This window comes from Pleurodeles waltl, chromosome 9, assembly GCF_031143425.1.
Source record: "Pleurodeles waltl isolate 20211129_DDA chromosome 9, aPleWal1.hap1.20221129, whole genome shotgun sequence".
Taxonomy (NCBI): Eukaryota; Metazoa; Chordata; class Amphibia; order Caudata; family Salamandridae; genus Pleurodeles; species Pleurodeles waltl.
The window spans coordinates 801,447,769-801,464,776 of record NC_090448.1 but is presented as its reverse complement, the minus strand read 5'-3'; the positions used below and the strand labels follow the sequence as shown (position 1 = coordinate 801,464,776).

Below are 17,008 nucleotides of genomic sequence, written 5' to 3'. Positions count from 1 at the left end.
AATGCCAAAAGCTGTTGTGCCAGTGGTATTATGATGATGTCCTCTGCTGCTTTACTTAAATGCCCATGTGGTGGTGCGTATTGGGGCCTGCCAGCACAATGCACACTGCAGCCTTAGGGGCAAGAGACTGTCTCCATGAGTGCTGTGACCAATCTGCTGCCTGCTGTCCTCGTAAACAATATGCAAAATGCTTGAAGTCATATCTTTCATTTCTTTGATATCTTAAGTGTTTGTCTATTGAATTCTGCTGTCCCTTGTGGGGGTCTTTGGTTTGATTGATTACAAGTGGCATACGCTAATATGCTACATGTTGTTTTAATGTGTTCACTGGAATTAAAGGGCTACCTGTGGGTGATCCACATACTTTAAGTTGTCATGAATCTTCTCTCTAATGGGGACGAGTTGCACATTGTGACCGCACTATACACAGATCATAGACTTAAGATGATAACATACAAACGCTATAGGTTTCCTAAAGAAGCTATATAAAATTCAAGAGAGTGAACAAAGCTAAACATTTAGTAACCGCCTGCCACAACTTGAGATGACTGCCTTTATACAAGGAAGAAAACTCTCCTTGGTGGCTGCGTGATCATGCCACTGTATACTGATTTGTCTCGCTTGAACTCTCTTCTCTCTCTTCTCACAGTGGGATTTGGTGTGCGATTCCCGCCGGATGCGACAGATGGCGCAATCTGTGTATATGTCGGGAGTGCTGGTGGGAGCAGTAGTGTTTGGAGGATTATCAGACAGGTACATTTTACTACACTACAAAAAATGGAAAAGTCTATGTTATTGTCCTTCCATTACTTATTTGTAGTCAGAAAGGCATTTCTCCATACTCTCATAATCAGGTGTCAAAGGATATGGGAATCCATCAGTCAAAATAGAAACTTGTCTTGTCTTGCCGCCTCACTACATTTCTCATTCTCGTATGAGCAATCTCGAAGTATCATAGAGCTTGTATTATAAGTGGGATAAAAACGGAGGAAGTTGGATCTTTAAAAGAGGCATGACCAAGTCAGAGGAACCAGGAATTCTTTACGAGACAGGAGCCCTATTTAAAAAATGGGTGTGGCAAAACCATGTGGATTAGGGTCTTGTTCCCATTTTGCAACCCCACAACTCAAAGCTGTAGCACATCAGGAAAGGGTACAGCTGGTGACAAAGTCTGACATCAGACAACAGTCGGGTGCCTCCACCCGTGTTTTCTGTTAGCGCTTCCAAATACATCTTAAGAAAATTAACACATATATCTAAAATAAGTCAGATCTACTGGGTTGACCAGAATTTGTCAGCACTGAGTTTTTTTCAATTTCAAATAAATAACAAGTCCTAGTTTTCCTTTCACACACCTTTCTTCTGCAATCTTCCTTTACACACGAGGCTCCTCTGCTACAGTGGAGGAGCATTGTCCCCCTGCCAGCAGCAGCAACTGTAAACCTTTTACTATAAAATGATAATAAACAGTTTATTATTGTCCTGTAGTAAAAGGGGCGGGCGTGGGGTTATGATGGGGGCTGAGAGGGAGCGCTCAGAACTCCCCCATAGTGCGCATGTGTGTTTGGCCGGCCATCTTGGGCAGGCCATACACACATGGCACCTACTCTCTCCAACCCAGCACTGTGTTGCCGGGCTGGAGAGAGCAAGCACATGCTCCCAGTCTGTCTGGGAGCGCCCTAGCTGGGCTCTCCGGCGAATCCGAATGCTGCTGTCATGCCGCGTTTGGATTGGCCGCAGGGCAGGCTGGGAGCCTGTGCCTGCAGCTGCAACAGAGGAGTGGTGTGGTGGTGGCGGTGTTGTTTTTTTTAAACTACCCCCTCATGCACAGCCCCGCCCCTACAAAACGCTGCCAGCCGCTCCTGATATATATTTGTTTCTCAAGTGTTTTTTCTCGACAACTCTTTCTAAAGTCTCTCCATGCGCAGGTCTTGCATTTAATTTCCTTCTAGTCAATCATTGTCTTTTCACTCACTACTCTGGACTTTTTAGTCTCTCACACACATACACACACACAGACCCACACACAAATGCATAAATGAGCCCTGCATTTTAGGGCAAGTCAGGGGTGCACGTGGACGGATGGTGTCAGCCCACTATTTTCACAGGGTGGATGCTGTCCACCCTACCAAGAAGTTTTCCCCACTATATAATATGCTGAATTCCTCTGGCGTAGTTTTAAAAAATCAGGATACAATCAGCAGTGCCTGCTTGTTGTCTGCTTTCATTCTGAGCAGCAACGTGCAAGCAGGGAGAGGGCTCTGTTATTTCAGCCTCTTGCTGGGCCATAACCAAAGCTATTAGTCCTCCTTTTGTTCGAGTATCCAAGCTGGGAGCTGCCTGTAGCCTCACACCTAGATGTAAAGGCAGTAAAAAGGAAACAAAAGCACACAGGTTGTTGGCACTTCACAGGTGCTTAAGAGAGGCTCAATTTTGACTTTCCTCAGATCCCCTATTTAACAGATATGATGCACTGTAAGAATGTCAGATGTTACTCTGTCCCAGTCAGTTGTAGCTTGCAGAAGGGAAAAGGGTTGAGGCAGAGTATGGAGGGGAGGAGACAAAAAAACTATACAATAATAAAAAAAAAACATACCTTTCCGCTGCATCGCTCTGATCCGCTCCGGTCCTCCACTGCAGACACAGGTTCCCAGCCTGCCCTGTGTCCAATCCTAAAGCTGCTTTCATGCTGCTGGCACCATGAGAGCAGCGTTAGGATTGGACGGAGCACCAAGCCAGGGTGCTCCGAAGCACAGTGAGAGTCTATGCCTTCTCTCCTCCACCCAGCAACACAGTGCTGGGTTAGAGAGAGCCTAGGGTGCATGTATGTTTGGCCAGCCCGAGACGGCCTTCCAAACATACATGCACACTGAGGGGGGAGTGCTCTCACGCACAATGGCCCCACCCCATTTACAGTAAAACCATAATAAATGTAGTTTATTATGTTTTTACTGTAAAAGTTTTACAGCTGCTGCTGCTGAGGGGGCACTTCTCCACCATAGTGGAGGACCCGCCCTGGTCCCAGTACAAAATAACAATTTATTTAAAATTATTACCAATATTTTTTATTTCTTTTCTAGCTCTATTCATCCGAATGCAGGGTGTCAGAGCGCTTTACATAATAAGTACACAATATTTTGACAATAAATTATACAAGTCTGTAATTCAATGTACAGGATATGTTACATAAGGCAGCGAGGGCTACAAGGTGTAAGAGCCACATATCACTCATAGCTCACTGTGTTGTATTAGAGGGATTACTATTAGTGGCGACTGCTATGCAATGGAAGTGACAAGAAGGGGGGCACTCCTTTTTTCCGTTGGTAGACACAGTTCCATCTCTCCTTTGTCCTCTTCTCTTCCCTGACTTCCTGCAGCACGGAAACACACAGGTTCCCAGACTCCCCAAGCAAATTTCAACGCTGTTGTCACCAGTATGACAGCAGTTTCACAATTGGCCTGAGCGGCCTGGTTCAGCACTCAGACAGGGAGTGGGAGCCTGTGCACGTTCTTCTCCTGGCTGTGCAATACAGCTGGGTGGAGAAGTGCCAAGTGTGCATGACCTTTAGGCTGGCCCAACACAGCCTGCCAAAAAATCATGCACACATAGGGGGTCATTCTAACTCTGGCGGGCGGCGGAGGCCGCCCGCCAGAGTTCCCCCTCCAGAACACCGCTCCGCGGTCCGAAGACCGCCGCGGTGATTCTGTGTTTCCCGCTGGGCTGGCGGGCGACCGCCAGAAGGCCGCCCGCCAGCCCAGCGGGAAACCCCTTCCCACGAGGAAGCCGGCTCCGAATGGAGCCGGCGGAGTGGGAAGGTGCGACGGGTGCAGTTGCACCCGTCGCGAATTTCAGTGTCTGCTAAGCAGACACTGAAATTCTTTGTGGGGCCCTCTTACGGGGGCCCCTGCAGTGCCCATGCCATTGGCATGGGCACTGCAGGGGCCCCCAGGGGCCCCACGACACCCCATACCGCCATCCTGTTCCTGGCGGGCGAACCGCCAGGAACAGGATGGCGGTATGGGGTGTTGGAATCCCCATGGCGGCGCAGCAAGCTGCGCCGCCATGGAGGATTCCTGAGGGCAGCGGAAAACCGGCGGGAGACCGCCGGTTTTCCCTTTCTGACCGCGGCCAAACCGCCGCGGTCAGAATGCCCTTGAGAGCACCGCCAGCCTGTTGGCGGTGCTCTCGTGACCGCCAGGGTCAGAATGACCCCCATAATGTTCATTCCACTCCTCCACCGAACCAGTCCAGCCCCTCCCTGCCCTAGCCTGGATCCCGAGGCAAAATAAAACGATAATGACATTTCATTTTTATCATTTTATTTTTACTTTTTCTGCAATGCACAAATGTAGGAGGCTGGCCTGGCTTGTAGTGGGTACCAGAGGTACTTACACCTTGTGCCAGGTCCAGTTATCCCTTATTAGTGTAGAAGAGGTGTTTCTAGCAGCTTAGGCTGATAGAAGGTAGCTATGGCAAAGCAGCTTAGGCTGAACTAGGAGACATGTAAAGCTCCTACTATACCACTGGTGTCATATGCACAATATCATAAATAAACACAATACACAGAAGTACTAAAAATAAAGGTACTTTATTTTTATGACAATATGCCAAAAGTATCTCAGTGAGTACCCTCAGTATGAGGATAAGTTATATACACAAGATATATGTACACAAACAAAAATTATGCAGATAATAGCAAAAGGAAGTAATGCAAGCAATGTAGAGTTACAGTAGATTGCAATAGGAGCACATAGGCATAGGGACCACAAACCATATACTCCAAAAGTGGAATGCGAACCACGAATGGACCCCAAACCTATGTGAGCTTGTAGAGGGTCGCTGGGACTGTAAGAAAACAGTGAGGGTTAGAAAAATAGCCCACCCCAAGACCCTGAAAAGTAGGTGTAAAGTGCACCTACTACCCCCAGAGAGCACAGAAGACGTGATAGGGGGATTCTGCAAGGAGAACAAGCACCAGCAATGCAACAACAGTGGATTTCTGGACCTGAGTACTTGTAAGACAAGGGGACCAAGTCCAAGAGTTGCAACAGTGTCGAGAGTGGGCAGGAGCCCAGAAAATGCCAGCTGAGGGTGCAAGGAAGCTGCCACCTGTTGGAAGAAGCTTGGTGTTCTGCAAGAACGAAGAGGACTAGGGACTTCCCCTTTGGAGAATGGATGTCCCACGTCGTGAAGAAGTTTGCAGAGGTACTCCCACGCAGAAAGACCGCAAACAAGCCTTGCTAGCTGCAAGGGTTATGGTTAGGGTTTTTGAATGCTGCTGTGGCCCAGGATGTCGCCACTTGGATGAGGAGACAGAAGGGGCGCCCAGCAAGTCAGGGAGCCCTCACAGAAGCAGGCAGCACCCGCAGAAGTACCTGAACAGGCACTTAGAAGAAAAGTTAACCGGAGTCCACCTGAAGTCAGAAAAGGGAGTCCCACGATGCCGGAGGACAACTCAGAAGGTTGTGCACTGCAGGTTAGAGTGTCAGGGACCCAGGCTTGGCTGTGCATGAAGGAAATCCTGGAAGAGTGCACAGGAGCCGGAGCAGCTGCAAATCACGCTGTACCCAGCAATGCAGTCTAGCGTGGGGAGGCAAGGACTTACCTCCCCCAAACTTGGACTGAAGAGTCACTGGACTGTGGGAGTCACTTGGACAGAGTTGCTGAGTTCCAGGGACCACGCTCGTTGTGCTGAGAGGGGACCCAGAGTACTGGTGATGCAGTCTTTTGTTGCCTGCGGTTGCATGGGGAAGATTCTGTTGATCCATGGGAGATTTCTTCAGAGCTCCTGGTGCAGAAAGGAGGCAGGCTACCCCCAGAGCATGCACCACCTGGAAACAGTTGAGAATGCCGGCAGGATGAAGCGATACAAGGTTGCTAGTAGTCCTCTTGCTACTTTGTTGCGGTTTTGCAGGCGTCCTGAGCAGTCAGCGGTCAATCCTTTGGCAGAAGGTGAAGAGGGAGATGCAGAGGAACTCTGGTGAGCTCTTGCATTCGTTATCTGGTGAGATCCCCAAAGCAGAGACCCTAAATAGCCATAAACGGATGTTAGGCTACCTAGGAAGGAGGATTGGCTACCAAGAGAGGTAAGAGCCTATCAGAAGGAGCCTATGACGTCACCTGCTGGCACTGGCCACTCAGAGCAGTCCAGTGTGCCACAAACACCTCTGTTTCCAAGATGGCAGAGGTCTGGGCCACACTGGAGGAGCTCTGGGCACCTCCCCTCGGAGGTGCAGGTCAGGGGAGTGGTCACTCCCCTTTCCTTTGTCCAGTTTCGCACCAGAGCAGGTCTGGGAGATCCCTGAACCGGTGTAGACTGGCTCATGCAGAGATGGGCACCATCTGTGCCCATCAAAGCATTTCCAGAGGCTGGGGGAGGCTACTCCACCCCAGCCATCACACCTATTTCCAAAGGGAGAGGGTGTTACCCCCTCTTTCAGAGGAAGTCCTTTATTCTGCCTTCCTGGGCCAGGGCTGCCTGGACCCCAGGAGGGCAGAAACCTGTCTGAGGGGTTGGCAGCAGCAGCAGCTGCAGTGGAGACCCTGGAAAGGCAGTTTGGCAGTACCCGGGTTCTGTGCTAGAGACCCGGGGGATCATGGAATTGTCCCCCCAATGCCAGAATGGCACTGGGGTGACAATTCCATGATCTTAGACATGTTACATGGCCATGTTCGGAGTTACCATTGTGACGCTGTACATAGGTAGTGACCTATGTACAGTGCACGTGTGTAATGGTGTCCTCGCACTCACAAAGTCTGGGGAATTTGCCCTGAACGATGTGGGGGCACCTTGGCTAGTGCCAGGGTGCCCACAAACTAAGGAACTTTGCACCCAACCTTCACAAGGTGAAGGTTAGGCATATAGGTGACTTATAAGTTACTTAAGTGCAGTGGTAAATGGCTGTGAAATAACGTGGACGTTATTTCACTCAGGCTGCACTGGCAGGCCTGTGTAAGAATTGTCAGATCTCCCTATGGGTGGCAAAAGAAATACTGCAGCCCATAGGGATCTCCTGGAACCCCAATACCATGGGTACCTCAGTACCATATACTAGGGAATTATATGGGTGTACCAGTATGCCAATATGAATTGGTGAAACTGGTCACTAGCCTGTTAGTGACAAATCTGGAAAGCAGAGAGAGCATAACCACTGAGGTTCTGGTTAGCAGAGCCTCAGTGAGACAGTTAGGCATCACACAGGGAACACATACAGGGCACATACTTATCAGCACTGGGACCCTGCCTGGCAGCGTCCCAGTGACACATAGACTAAAGCAACCTATATACAGTGAAATATGGGGGTAACATGCCAGGCAAGATGGTACTTTCCTACAACAAAGCAGTGGGGCGGCACTGCTCCACCTTAACAGAGGAGCCACCTTTGATTACTATGCAACTGCAATTAACAAAAGGGTCTCTGTGTAAAAAGCAGTAACCCACATACCAATCTAAATAAAACAAAAATCTGTTATCTTCATGTTACATGATATGCTCTGCAGAAGACCCTTTATCCCTGTATGCTACTTTGAGTTGTTAGAAATGGGTCTTTGGTTGGCAGTCAGGTTTCCCCCCATCCAAGCAAGAATGCTCACTCTAGTCAGGGTAAAGGAGAAACACACCTGGTTAACACCTGCTAAACCCCTTGGTAGCTTGGCACGAGCAGAAAGGCTTAACTCAGAAGCAACATTTAAAGTATTTATACCAACGCACACAGTAATACAGTGAAAACACTACAAAATGGACACCACACCAGTTTAGAAAAAGGGCAATATTTATCTAAATCAAACAAGACCAAAATGACAAAAATCCAACATACACAAGTCAAGATATAAATTTTAAAAGTCTTACTCCATAGAAAACAATGGAAACATTGATTTTACACAAAGTACCTGGTTTGCATCAAAAAGAACGCCGCACGGGCAAGCGTGCATCGGAAAAGTCAGCGAGGCGACAATTTCTTACTCGCAAGTGAGGCCGTGCGTTGTTTCATCTCCAGATGGGTAGGTGCCTGCATCGTTTTTATACCTCACAAGAGTGCGATGCATCGATTTCTGGACAAGGCACCTCGGATCCACACAGGTTCATGATGAGTTTGACCCCTGAGACGATGCGTGAGAAATCTGGTCAAACGGTTTTAGAAAACTGCGCTGCTTGGAGTTTTTGTCGTTATCAGCAGCTGCAAGTGGGTGTTGCGTCGTTTCTCCAGCCTCAGAGGGTCGATTTCAGCTGCATAGAGGGTGGCACGTAATTTATCAGCTGCGTTGCAGATGGTGTAGGAGGCTGGACTGGCTTGTAGTGAGTACCAAGGGGTACTTGCACCTTGCACCAGGCCCAGTTATCCCTTATTAGTGTATAGGGTGTCTAGCAGCTTAGGCTGATAGATAATGGTAGCTTAGCAGAGCAGCTTAGGCTGAACTAGGAGACGTGTGAAGCTACTACAGTACCACTTAGTGTCATATGCACAATATCATAAGAAAACACAATACACAGTTATACTAAAAATAAAGGTACTTTATTTTTATGACAATATGCCAAAGTATCTTAGAGTGTACCCTCAGTGAGAGGATAGGAAATATACACAAGATATATATACACAATAGCAAAAATATGCAATATAGTCTTAGAAAACAGTGCAAACAATGTATAGTTACAATAGGATGCAATGGGGAAACATAGGGATAGGGGCAACACAAACCATATACTCCAGAAGTGGAATGCGAACCACGAATGGACCCCAAACCTATGTGACCTTGTAGAGGGTCGCTGGGACTATTGGAAAATAGTGAGAGTTAGCAAAATAACCCACCCCAAGACCCTGAAAAGTGAGTGCAAAGTGCACCAAAGTTCCCCTAAGGACAAAATAGTCGTGTTAGAGGGAGAATGCAAGGAAAACACAAATCAGCAATGCAACAACGATGGATTCCTGTCTGAAGGTACCTGTGGAACAAGGGGACCAAGTCCAAAAGTCACAAGCAGCTCGGAGATGGGCAGATGCCCAAGAAATGCCAGCGGTTGGTGCAAAGAAGCTCTTACTAGGCTGAAGAACTGTGAATACTGCAGGAACGACAAGGGCTAGAGACTTCCCCTTTGGAGGATGGATCCCTCACGCCTTGGAGAGTCGTGCAGAAGTGTTTTCCCGCCGGATGGACGCCAACAAGCCTTGCTACACGCAAATCGTGCGTTTGGCGTTTTTGGACGCTGCTGGGGCCCAGGAGGGACCAGGAGGTCGCAAATTGGACCTGCAGAGAGAGGGGACGTCGAGCAAGACAAGGAGCCCTCACTGAAGCAGGTAGCACCCGGAGAAGTGCCCGAAACAGGCACTACGAGGATGCGTGAAACGGTGCTTGCCGAAGTTGCACAAAGGAGTCCCACGTCGCCGGAGACCAACTTAGAAAGTCGTGCAATGCAGGTTAGAGTGCCGTGGACCCAGGCTTGGCTGTGCACGAAGGATTTCCGCCGGAAGTGCACAGGGGCCGGAGAAGCTTGCAAAGTCGCGGTTCCCAGCAATGCAGCCCAGCGAGGTGAGGCAAGGACTTACCTCCACCAAACTTGGGCTGAAGAGTCACTGGACTGTGGGGGTCACTTGGACGGTGTCGCTGGATTCGAGGGACCTCGCTCGTCGTGCTGAGAGGAGACCCAAGAGACCGGAGATGCAGCTTTTTGGTGCCTGCGGTTGCAGGGGGACGATTCCGTCGACCCACGGGAGATTTCTTCGGAGCTTCTGGTGCAGAGAGGAGGCAGGCTACCCCCACAGCATGCACAAGCAGGAAAACAGTCGAGAAGGCGGCAGGATCAGCGTTACAGAGTTGCAGTAGTCGTCTTTGCTACTATGTTGCAGGTTTGCAGGCTTCCAGCGCGGTCAGCGGTCGATTCCTTATCAGAAGGTGAAGAGGGAGATGCAGAGGAACTCGGCTGAGCTCATGCATTCGTTATCTAAAGTTTCCCCAGAGACAGAGACCCTAAATAGCCAGAAAAGAGGGTTTGGCTACCTAGGAGAGAGGAAAGGCTACTAACACCTGAAGGAGCCTATCACAAGGAGTCTCTGACGTCACCTGGTGGCACTGGCCACTCAGAGCAGTCCAGTGTGCCAGCAGCACCTCTGTTTCCAAGATGGCAGAGGTCTGGAGCACACTGGAGGAGCTCTGGACACCTCCCAGGGGAGGTGCAGGTCAGGGGAGTGGTCACTCCCCTTTCCTTTGTCCAGTTTCGCGCCAGAGCAGGGGCTAAGGGGTCCCTGAACCGGTGTAGACTGGCTTATGCAGAATTGGGCACCTCTGTGCCCAACAAAGCATTTCCAGAGGCTGGGGGAGGCTACTCCTCCCCTGCCTTCACACCATTTTCCAAAGGGAGAGGGTGTCACACCCTCTCTCAGAGGAAGTTCTTTGTTCTGCCATCCTGGGCCAGGCCTGGCTGGACCCCAGGAGGGCAGATGCCTGTCTGAGGGGTTGGCAGCAGCAGCAGCTGCAGAGAAACCCCAGGAAGGGCAGTCTGGCAGTACCAGGGTCTGTGCTACAGACCACTGGGATTATGGAATTGTACCAACAATGCCAGGATGGCATAGAGGGGGCAATTCCATGATCATAGACATGTTACATGGCCATATTCGGAGTTACCATGGTGAAGCTACATATAGGTAGTGACCTATATGTAGTGCACGCGTGTAATGGTGTCCCCGCACTCACAAAGTTCAGTGAATTGGCTCTGAACAATGTGGGGGCACCTTGGCTAGTGCCAGGGTGCCCTCACACTAAGTAACTTTGCACCTAACCTTTACCAGGTAAAGGTTAGACATATAGGTGACTTATAAGTTACTTAAGTGCAGTGTAAAATGGCTGTGAAATAACGTGGACGTTATTTCACTCAGGCTGCAGTGGCAGGCCTGTGTAAGAATTGTCAGAGCTCCCTATGGGTGGCAAAAGAAATGCTGCAGCCCATAGGGATCTCCTGGAACCCCAATACCCTGGGTACCTCAGTACCATATACTAGGGGATTATAAGGGTGTTCCAGTAAGCCAATGTAAATTGGTAAAAATGGTCACTAGCCTGTCAGTGACAATTTGGAAAGAAATGAGAGAGCATAACCACTGAGGTTCTGATTAGCAGAGCCTCAGTGAGACAGTTAGTCACTACACAGGTAACACATACAGGCACACTTATGAGCACTGGGGCCCTGGGTTACCAGGGTCCCAGTGACACATACAACTAAAACAACATATATACAGTGAAAAATGGGGGTAACATGCCAGGCAAGATGGTACTTTCCTACACAACCCCCCCCCAAACGAAGGACAATAAGACTAGCCATTACCTGATGAGTCTTCATTGTCTAAGTGGAAATATCTGGAGAGTCCATCTGCATTGGAGTGGCTACTCCCAGGTCTATGTTCCACTGTATAGTCCATTCCCTGTAGGGATATGGACCACCTCAACAATTTAGGATTTTCACCTTTCATTTGTTTTAGCCAAAGTAGAGGTTTGTGGTCTGTCTGAACAATGAAGTGAGTGCCAAACAGGTATGGCCTCAACTTCTTCAGAGCCCAGACCACAGCAAAGGCCTCCCTCTCAATGGCAGACCAACGCTTTTCTCTAGGGGTCAACCTTCTACTAATAAAAGCAACAGGTTGATCCTGGCCCTCAGAATTAAGTTGTGATAGGACTGCCCCTACTCCTAATTCAGATGCATCAGTTTGGACATAGAATTTTTTAGAGTAACAAGGGCTTTTCAGGACAGGTGCAGAGCACATGGCCTGCTTCAGCTCCTCAAAAGCTTTCTGACAGTTTGCTGTCCATAATACCTTTTTAGGCATTTTCTTGGATGTGAGGTCATTAAGAGGGGCTGCAATGGAGCCATAGTTCTTAATGAACCTCCTGTAATACCCAGTGAGGCCTAGGAAGGCTCTCACCTGAGTCTGAGTGGTAGGGGGAACCCAATCAATAATAGTTTGGATTTTCCCCTGAAGTGGTGCAATCTGTTCCCCACCAACAAGGTGTCCCAGATAAACCACCTTACCCTGCCCTATCTGGCACTTTGAAGCCTTGATAGTGAGGCCTGCCTTTTGCAGGGCCTCCAAAACTTTCCATAGGTGGACCAGGTGATCATCCCAGCTGGAGCTAAAGACAGCTATATCATCCAAATATGCTGCACTGAAAGCTTCCAGCCCTTGCAGGACTGTGTTCACCAACCTCTGAAAAGTGGCAGGTGCATTTTTTAAACCAAAAGGCATTACAGTAAACTGGTAATGTCCTCCAATGGTAGAAAATGCAGTCTTAGGTTTAGCATCTTCTGACATTTTGATCTGCCAATACCCTGCAGTCAAATCAAAAGTGCTTAGATACTTGGCAGATGCCAGTGTATCTATTAGCTCATCTGCCCTGGGTATAGGGTGAGCATCAGTTTTGGTTACCAAGTTGAGACCTCTATAGTCTACACAAAACCTCATTTCCTTCTTTCCATCTTTAGAATTGGGTTTTGGTACCAGTACCACAGGAGAAGCCCATGGACTGTCAGAGTGCTCAACCACTCCTAGTTCCAACATTTTCTGAACCTCTTGCTTTATGCAGTCCCTGACATGGTCAGGCTGCCTATAGATCTTACTTTTGACAGGTAAACTGTCTCCAGTATCTATAGTGTGCTCACACCAAGAAGTGGTGCCTGGCACAATGGAGAAGAGTTCTGAAAATTGTCCTAGGAGATTTATGCAATTACCTTTCTGCTCAGCAGTAAGACAATCAGCCAAAACTACACCTTCCACAAGAGCATCTTGTTCTGTGGAAGAGAAGAGATCAGGTAGAGGATCACTGTCTTCTTCCTGTCCCTCATCTGTTGCCATGAGCAGGGTGAGATCAGCCCTGTCATAGTAGGGTTTCAGGCGGTTGACATGGAGCACCCTAAGGGGACTCCTGGCAGTGCCTAAGTCAACCAAGTAGGTGACTTCACCCTTCTTTTCAACAATTGTGTGTGGACCACTCCATTTATCTTGGAGTGCTCTTGGGGCCACAGGCTCCAAGACCCACACGTTCTGCCCTGGTTGGTACTGAACCAAAACAGCCTTCTGATCATGCCATTGCTTCTGGAGCTCTTGGCTGGCCTGAAGGTTTTTACTGGCCTTTTTCATGTACTCAGCCATCCTTGATCTGAGGCCAAGTACATAATCCACAATATCCTGCTTAGGAGCTTTTAAAGGTTGTTCCCAACCCTCCTTTACAAGTGTGAGTGGACCCCTAACAGGGTGTCCAAAAAGAAGTTCAAAGGGGCTGAAGCCCACTCCTTTCTGGGGTACCTCCCTGTAGGCAAAAAGGAGGCATGGTAGAAGGATATCCCATCTCCTGCGGAGTTTTTCAGGGAGTCCCATAATCATGCCTTTGAGAGTTTTATTAAATCTCTCCACCAGTCCATTTGTTTGTGGATGATAGGGTGTTGTGAACTTGTAAGTTACACCACACTCCTTCCACATGGCCTTTAAGTATGCAGACATGAAATTGCTTCCTCTGTCTGATACTACTTCCTTTGGGAAGCCCACCCTGGAAAATATTCCCAGGAGGGCCTTTGCCACTGCAGGAGCTGTAGTGGTCCTTAAAGGAATAGCTTCGGGATATCTTGTGGCATGGTCCACTACCACCAAGATAAACCTATTGCCTGAAGCAGTAGGAGGGTCAAGGGGGCCAACTATGTCAACCCCTACCCTTTCAAAGGGAACCCCAACCACAGGCAGTGGGATAAGGGGTGCCTTTGAAGTGCCACCTGTCTTGCCACTGGCTTGACAGGTTTCACAGGACTTACAAAATTCTTTTGTGTCCTCAGACATCCTAGGCCAATGAAACAGTGGTACCAATCTGTCCCAAGTTTTCATTTGACCCAGGTGCCCAGCTAAGGGAATGTCATGTGCCAGTGTTAGGAGGAACTTTCTGTACTCCTGAGGAATCACTAATCTCCTGGCAGCTCCAGGTTTAGGATCCCTTTGCTCAGTGTACAAGAGGTTGTCCTCCCAGTAAACTCTGTGTGAGTCACTGACATCCCCATTAGCCTGTTTGACAGCTTGCTGTCTGAGACCCTCTAATGTGGGACAGGTTTGCTGTGCCACACTCAGCTCCTCTCTGGCAGGCCCCCCTTCACCCAAAAGCTCAGCAGTGTCTGCTTCCAGCTCCTCTGGTGTAGGTTCTGCACAGGGAGGGAATTCTTCTTCCTCAGAAGTAGAATCCACTGTAGAGGGAGGGATAGTAGGAAGTGGTTTGCTTCTACTAGCCCTAGCTTTAGGGAGCACTTGGTCCATTGTTCCAGGATCCAAGCTTCCCTGTCCTTTTTGCTTTTTGGCCTGAGCCCTTGTCAAAGCAAAAATATGCCCTGGGATGCCCAGCATTGCTGCATGGGCCTCCAACTCCACATCTGACCAAGCTGATGTCTCCAAATCATTCCCTAATAGACAGTCTACAGGTAAATCTGAAGCTACCACAACTTTCTTTGGACCAGATACCCCCCCCAGTTGAGATTTACAACAGCCATGGGGTGGCTTTGTGTTATGTTGTGAGCATCGGTTACTTGGTACTGGTGTCCAAGTATGTGTTGTTCAGGGTGCACCAGTTTCTCAATCACCATTGTGACACTGGCACCTGTGTATCCCTGTAGGCCTGGACCTCAACACCATTTATTAGGGTTAGTTGCTTGTACTTCTCCAAGTTATGGGGGCAAGCAACCAAAGTGGCTAAGTCAATAGCCCCTTCAGAGACTAAAGTAGCCTCTGTGGTCTCCCTAATTAGACCAACCCCAACTAAATTACCAAAAGTGAGCCCAGCTACTCCCTTGGATTGGCTATTAGTAGGTTTGCTCCCACCACCACTGCTATTAGTAGGGACACTAGGTGTAGCAGTAGGGGTTGTAGTGGTAGGAGCTGTGGTGCCTTTCTTTGGACAACTGGGATCTGTTGTCCAATGGCCTTTTATCTTACATAAATAGCACCATGGTTTCTTTTCCTTGTTCTGATTAAAGGAGGATTTGGGCCCACCACCCCCACCAGAGTGTTTTTGTGGGCCTGATGAAGACTCATTTTTAGATTTGTCCCCACCCTTGTCAGAAGACTTACCATCCTTCTTTTTGTTGCCATCTTTGTCACCCCCTGTATGAACTTTTCTGTTCACTCTTGTTCTGACCCATTTGTCTGCCTTCTTTCCCAATTCTTGGGGAGAGGTCAGATCAGAGTCCACCAAGTACTGGTGCAACAAATCAGACACACAATTATTAAGAATATGCTCTCTCAGGATCAAGTTATACAGGCTGTCATAATCAGTAACTTTACTGCCATGTAACCACCCCTCCAAGGCCTTCACTGCCTGGTCAATGAAATCAATCCAGTCTTGTGAAGACTCCTTTTTGGTATCTCTGAACTTTATCCTGTACTGTTCAGTGGTTAAGCCATAAACATCCAGGAGTGCATTCTTAAGAACTTGGAAATTGTTAGCATCATTTTCTTTTACAGTAAGGAGCCTATCCCTACCTTTTCCAGTAAATGATAGCCATAGGATAGCAGCCCACTGCTTTTGAGGGACATCCTGTACAGCACAGGCCCTCTCAAGTGCAGCAAACCACTTGTTAATGTCATCCCCCTCCTTATAAGGGGGAACTATCTTGTGCAGATTCCTGGAATCATGCTCTTTTGCAGGATGACTATGGGGAATACGGCTGCTGCCACCATGGGTATCTAAACCCATCTTCTGTCTTTCCCTCTCTATTTCTAAAGACTGTCTATCCAAATCCAGCTGTTGCTTCTTGAGCTTCAGTCTGGTTTGCTCCACTCTCAATCTATTGAGCTCCCTTTCTAACAATCTGTCATCAGGGTGGGTGGGAGGGACATTTCTAGATACAGAGGTATGATGGGAATGAACAGAAGGAGACCTGTCCCTTACAAAGGGCACCCTAACAGCTTGGCTACCAGCATAATGTGAGAGCACATCATCAGTATGATGTGATTCAACCTCTGTACCAACTATGCTAGACTGTCTAGTAATGGGCAGGCTGAGAAGTTTCTTTCCTGAACCTTTTCCTGGGGGAGTCCCTGGATCAGATTGAGAACCATTAGCTACTTTTTCTACAGATTGGGCACTTATGGCCTTATCCTGTACTCTAAGCATATTAATTAACAGTTCTAAGGAAGGATTCTTCCCTACACTCAAACCTCTCTCTATGCAGAGACTCCTTGCTCCTTTCCAGCTAAGGTGATCATATGCAAGTTTGGACAGTTCAACTTTTTGGCCTGTGCCAGACATTTTTAGAGAGAGTTAAAGTGATAGACAAAGAGAAAAAAGTTTTCAGAACTTTTTGGAAAGACAGAAAAAAACTTTTTAAACTTTTAAGAACTTTTTGAAAGTTTAGAAGTACTTTTCAGCACTTAGAAAAGAGTGAAAAGAGGAAATGCAAAACTTTTTGGCTATGTGTATATACACTGACCTTGTTTTGTATATTTTTCTCTTATGAAAAGTACAATGACAAGAGTGGTAAGTAGTCTCAAAGCACTTATCCCACCGCTGCACAACCAATGTAGGAGGCTGGACTGGCTTGTAGTGAGTACCAAGGGGTACTTGCACCTTGCACCAGGCCCAGTTATCCCTTATTAGTGTATAGGGTGTCTAGCAGCTTAGGCTGATAGATAATGGTAGCTTAGCAGAGCAGCTTAGGCTGAACTAGGAGACGTGTGAAGCTACTACAGTACCACTTAGTGTCATATGCACAATATCATAAGAAAACACAATACACAGTTATACTAAAAATAAAGGTACTTTATTTTTATGACAATATGCCAAAGTATCTTAGAGTGTACCCTCAGTGAGAGGATAGGAAATATACACAAGATATATATACACAATAGCAAAAATATGCAATATAGTCTTAGAAAACAGTGCAAACAATGTATAGTTACAATAGGATGCAATGGGGAAACATAGGGATAGGGGCAACACAAACCATATACTCCAGAAGTGGAATGCGAACCACGAATGGACCCCAAACCTATGTGACCT

The 17,008-nt window shown here is 48.0% G+C and overlaps 1 protein-coding gene across 1 annotated transcript in view; it reads left to right on the top strand.

Annotated features, from left to right (window-relative positions):
• LOC138259999 (solute carrier family 22 member 6-A-like) overlaps positions 1–17,008 on the top strand; it is a 697,494-nt gene that overhangs the window by 47,527 nt on the left and 632,959 nt on the right. Inside the window, exon 2 of the mRNA XM_069208045.1 lies at positions 650–753. Coding sequence (XP_069064146.1) covers positions 650–753 — 104 coding nt within the window. The remainder of the gene's footprint in view (positions 1–649; positions 754–17,008) is intronic.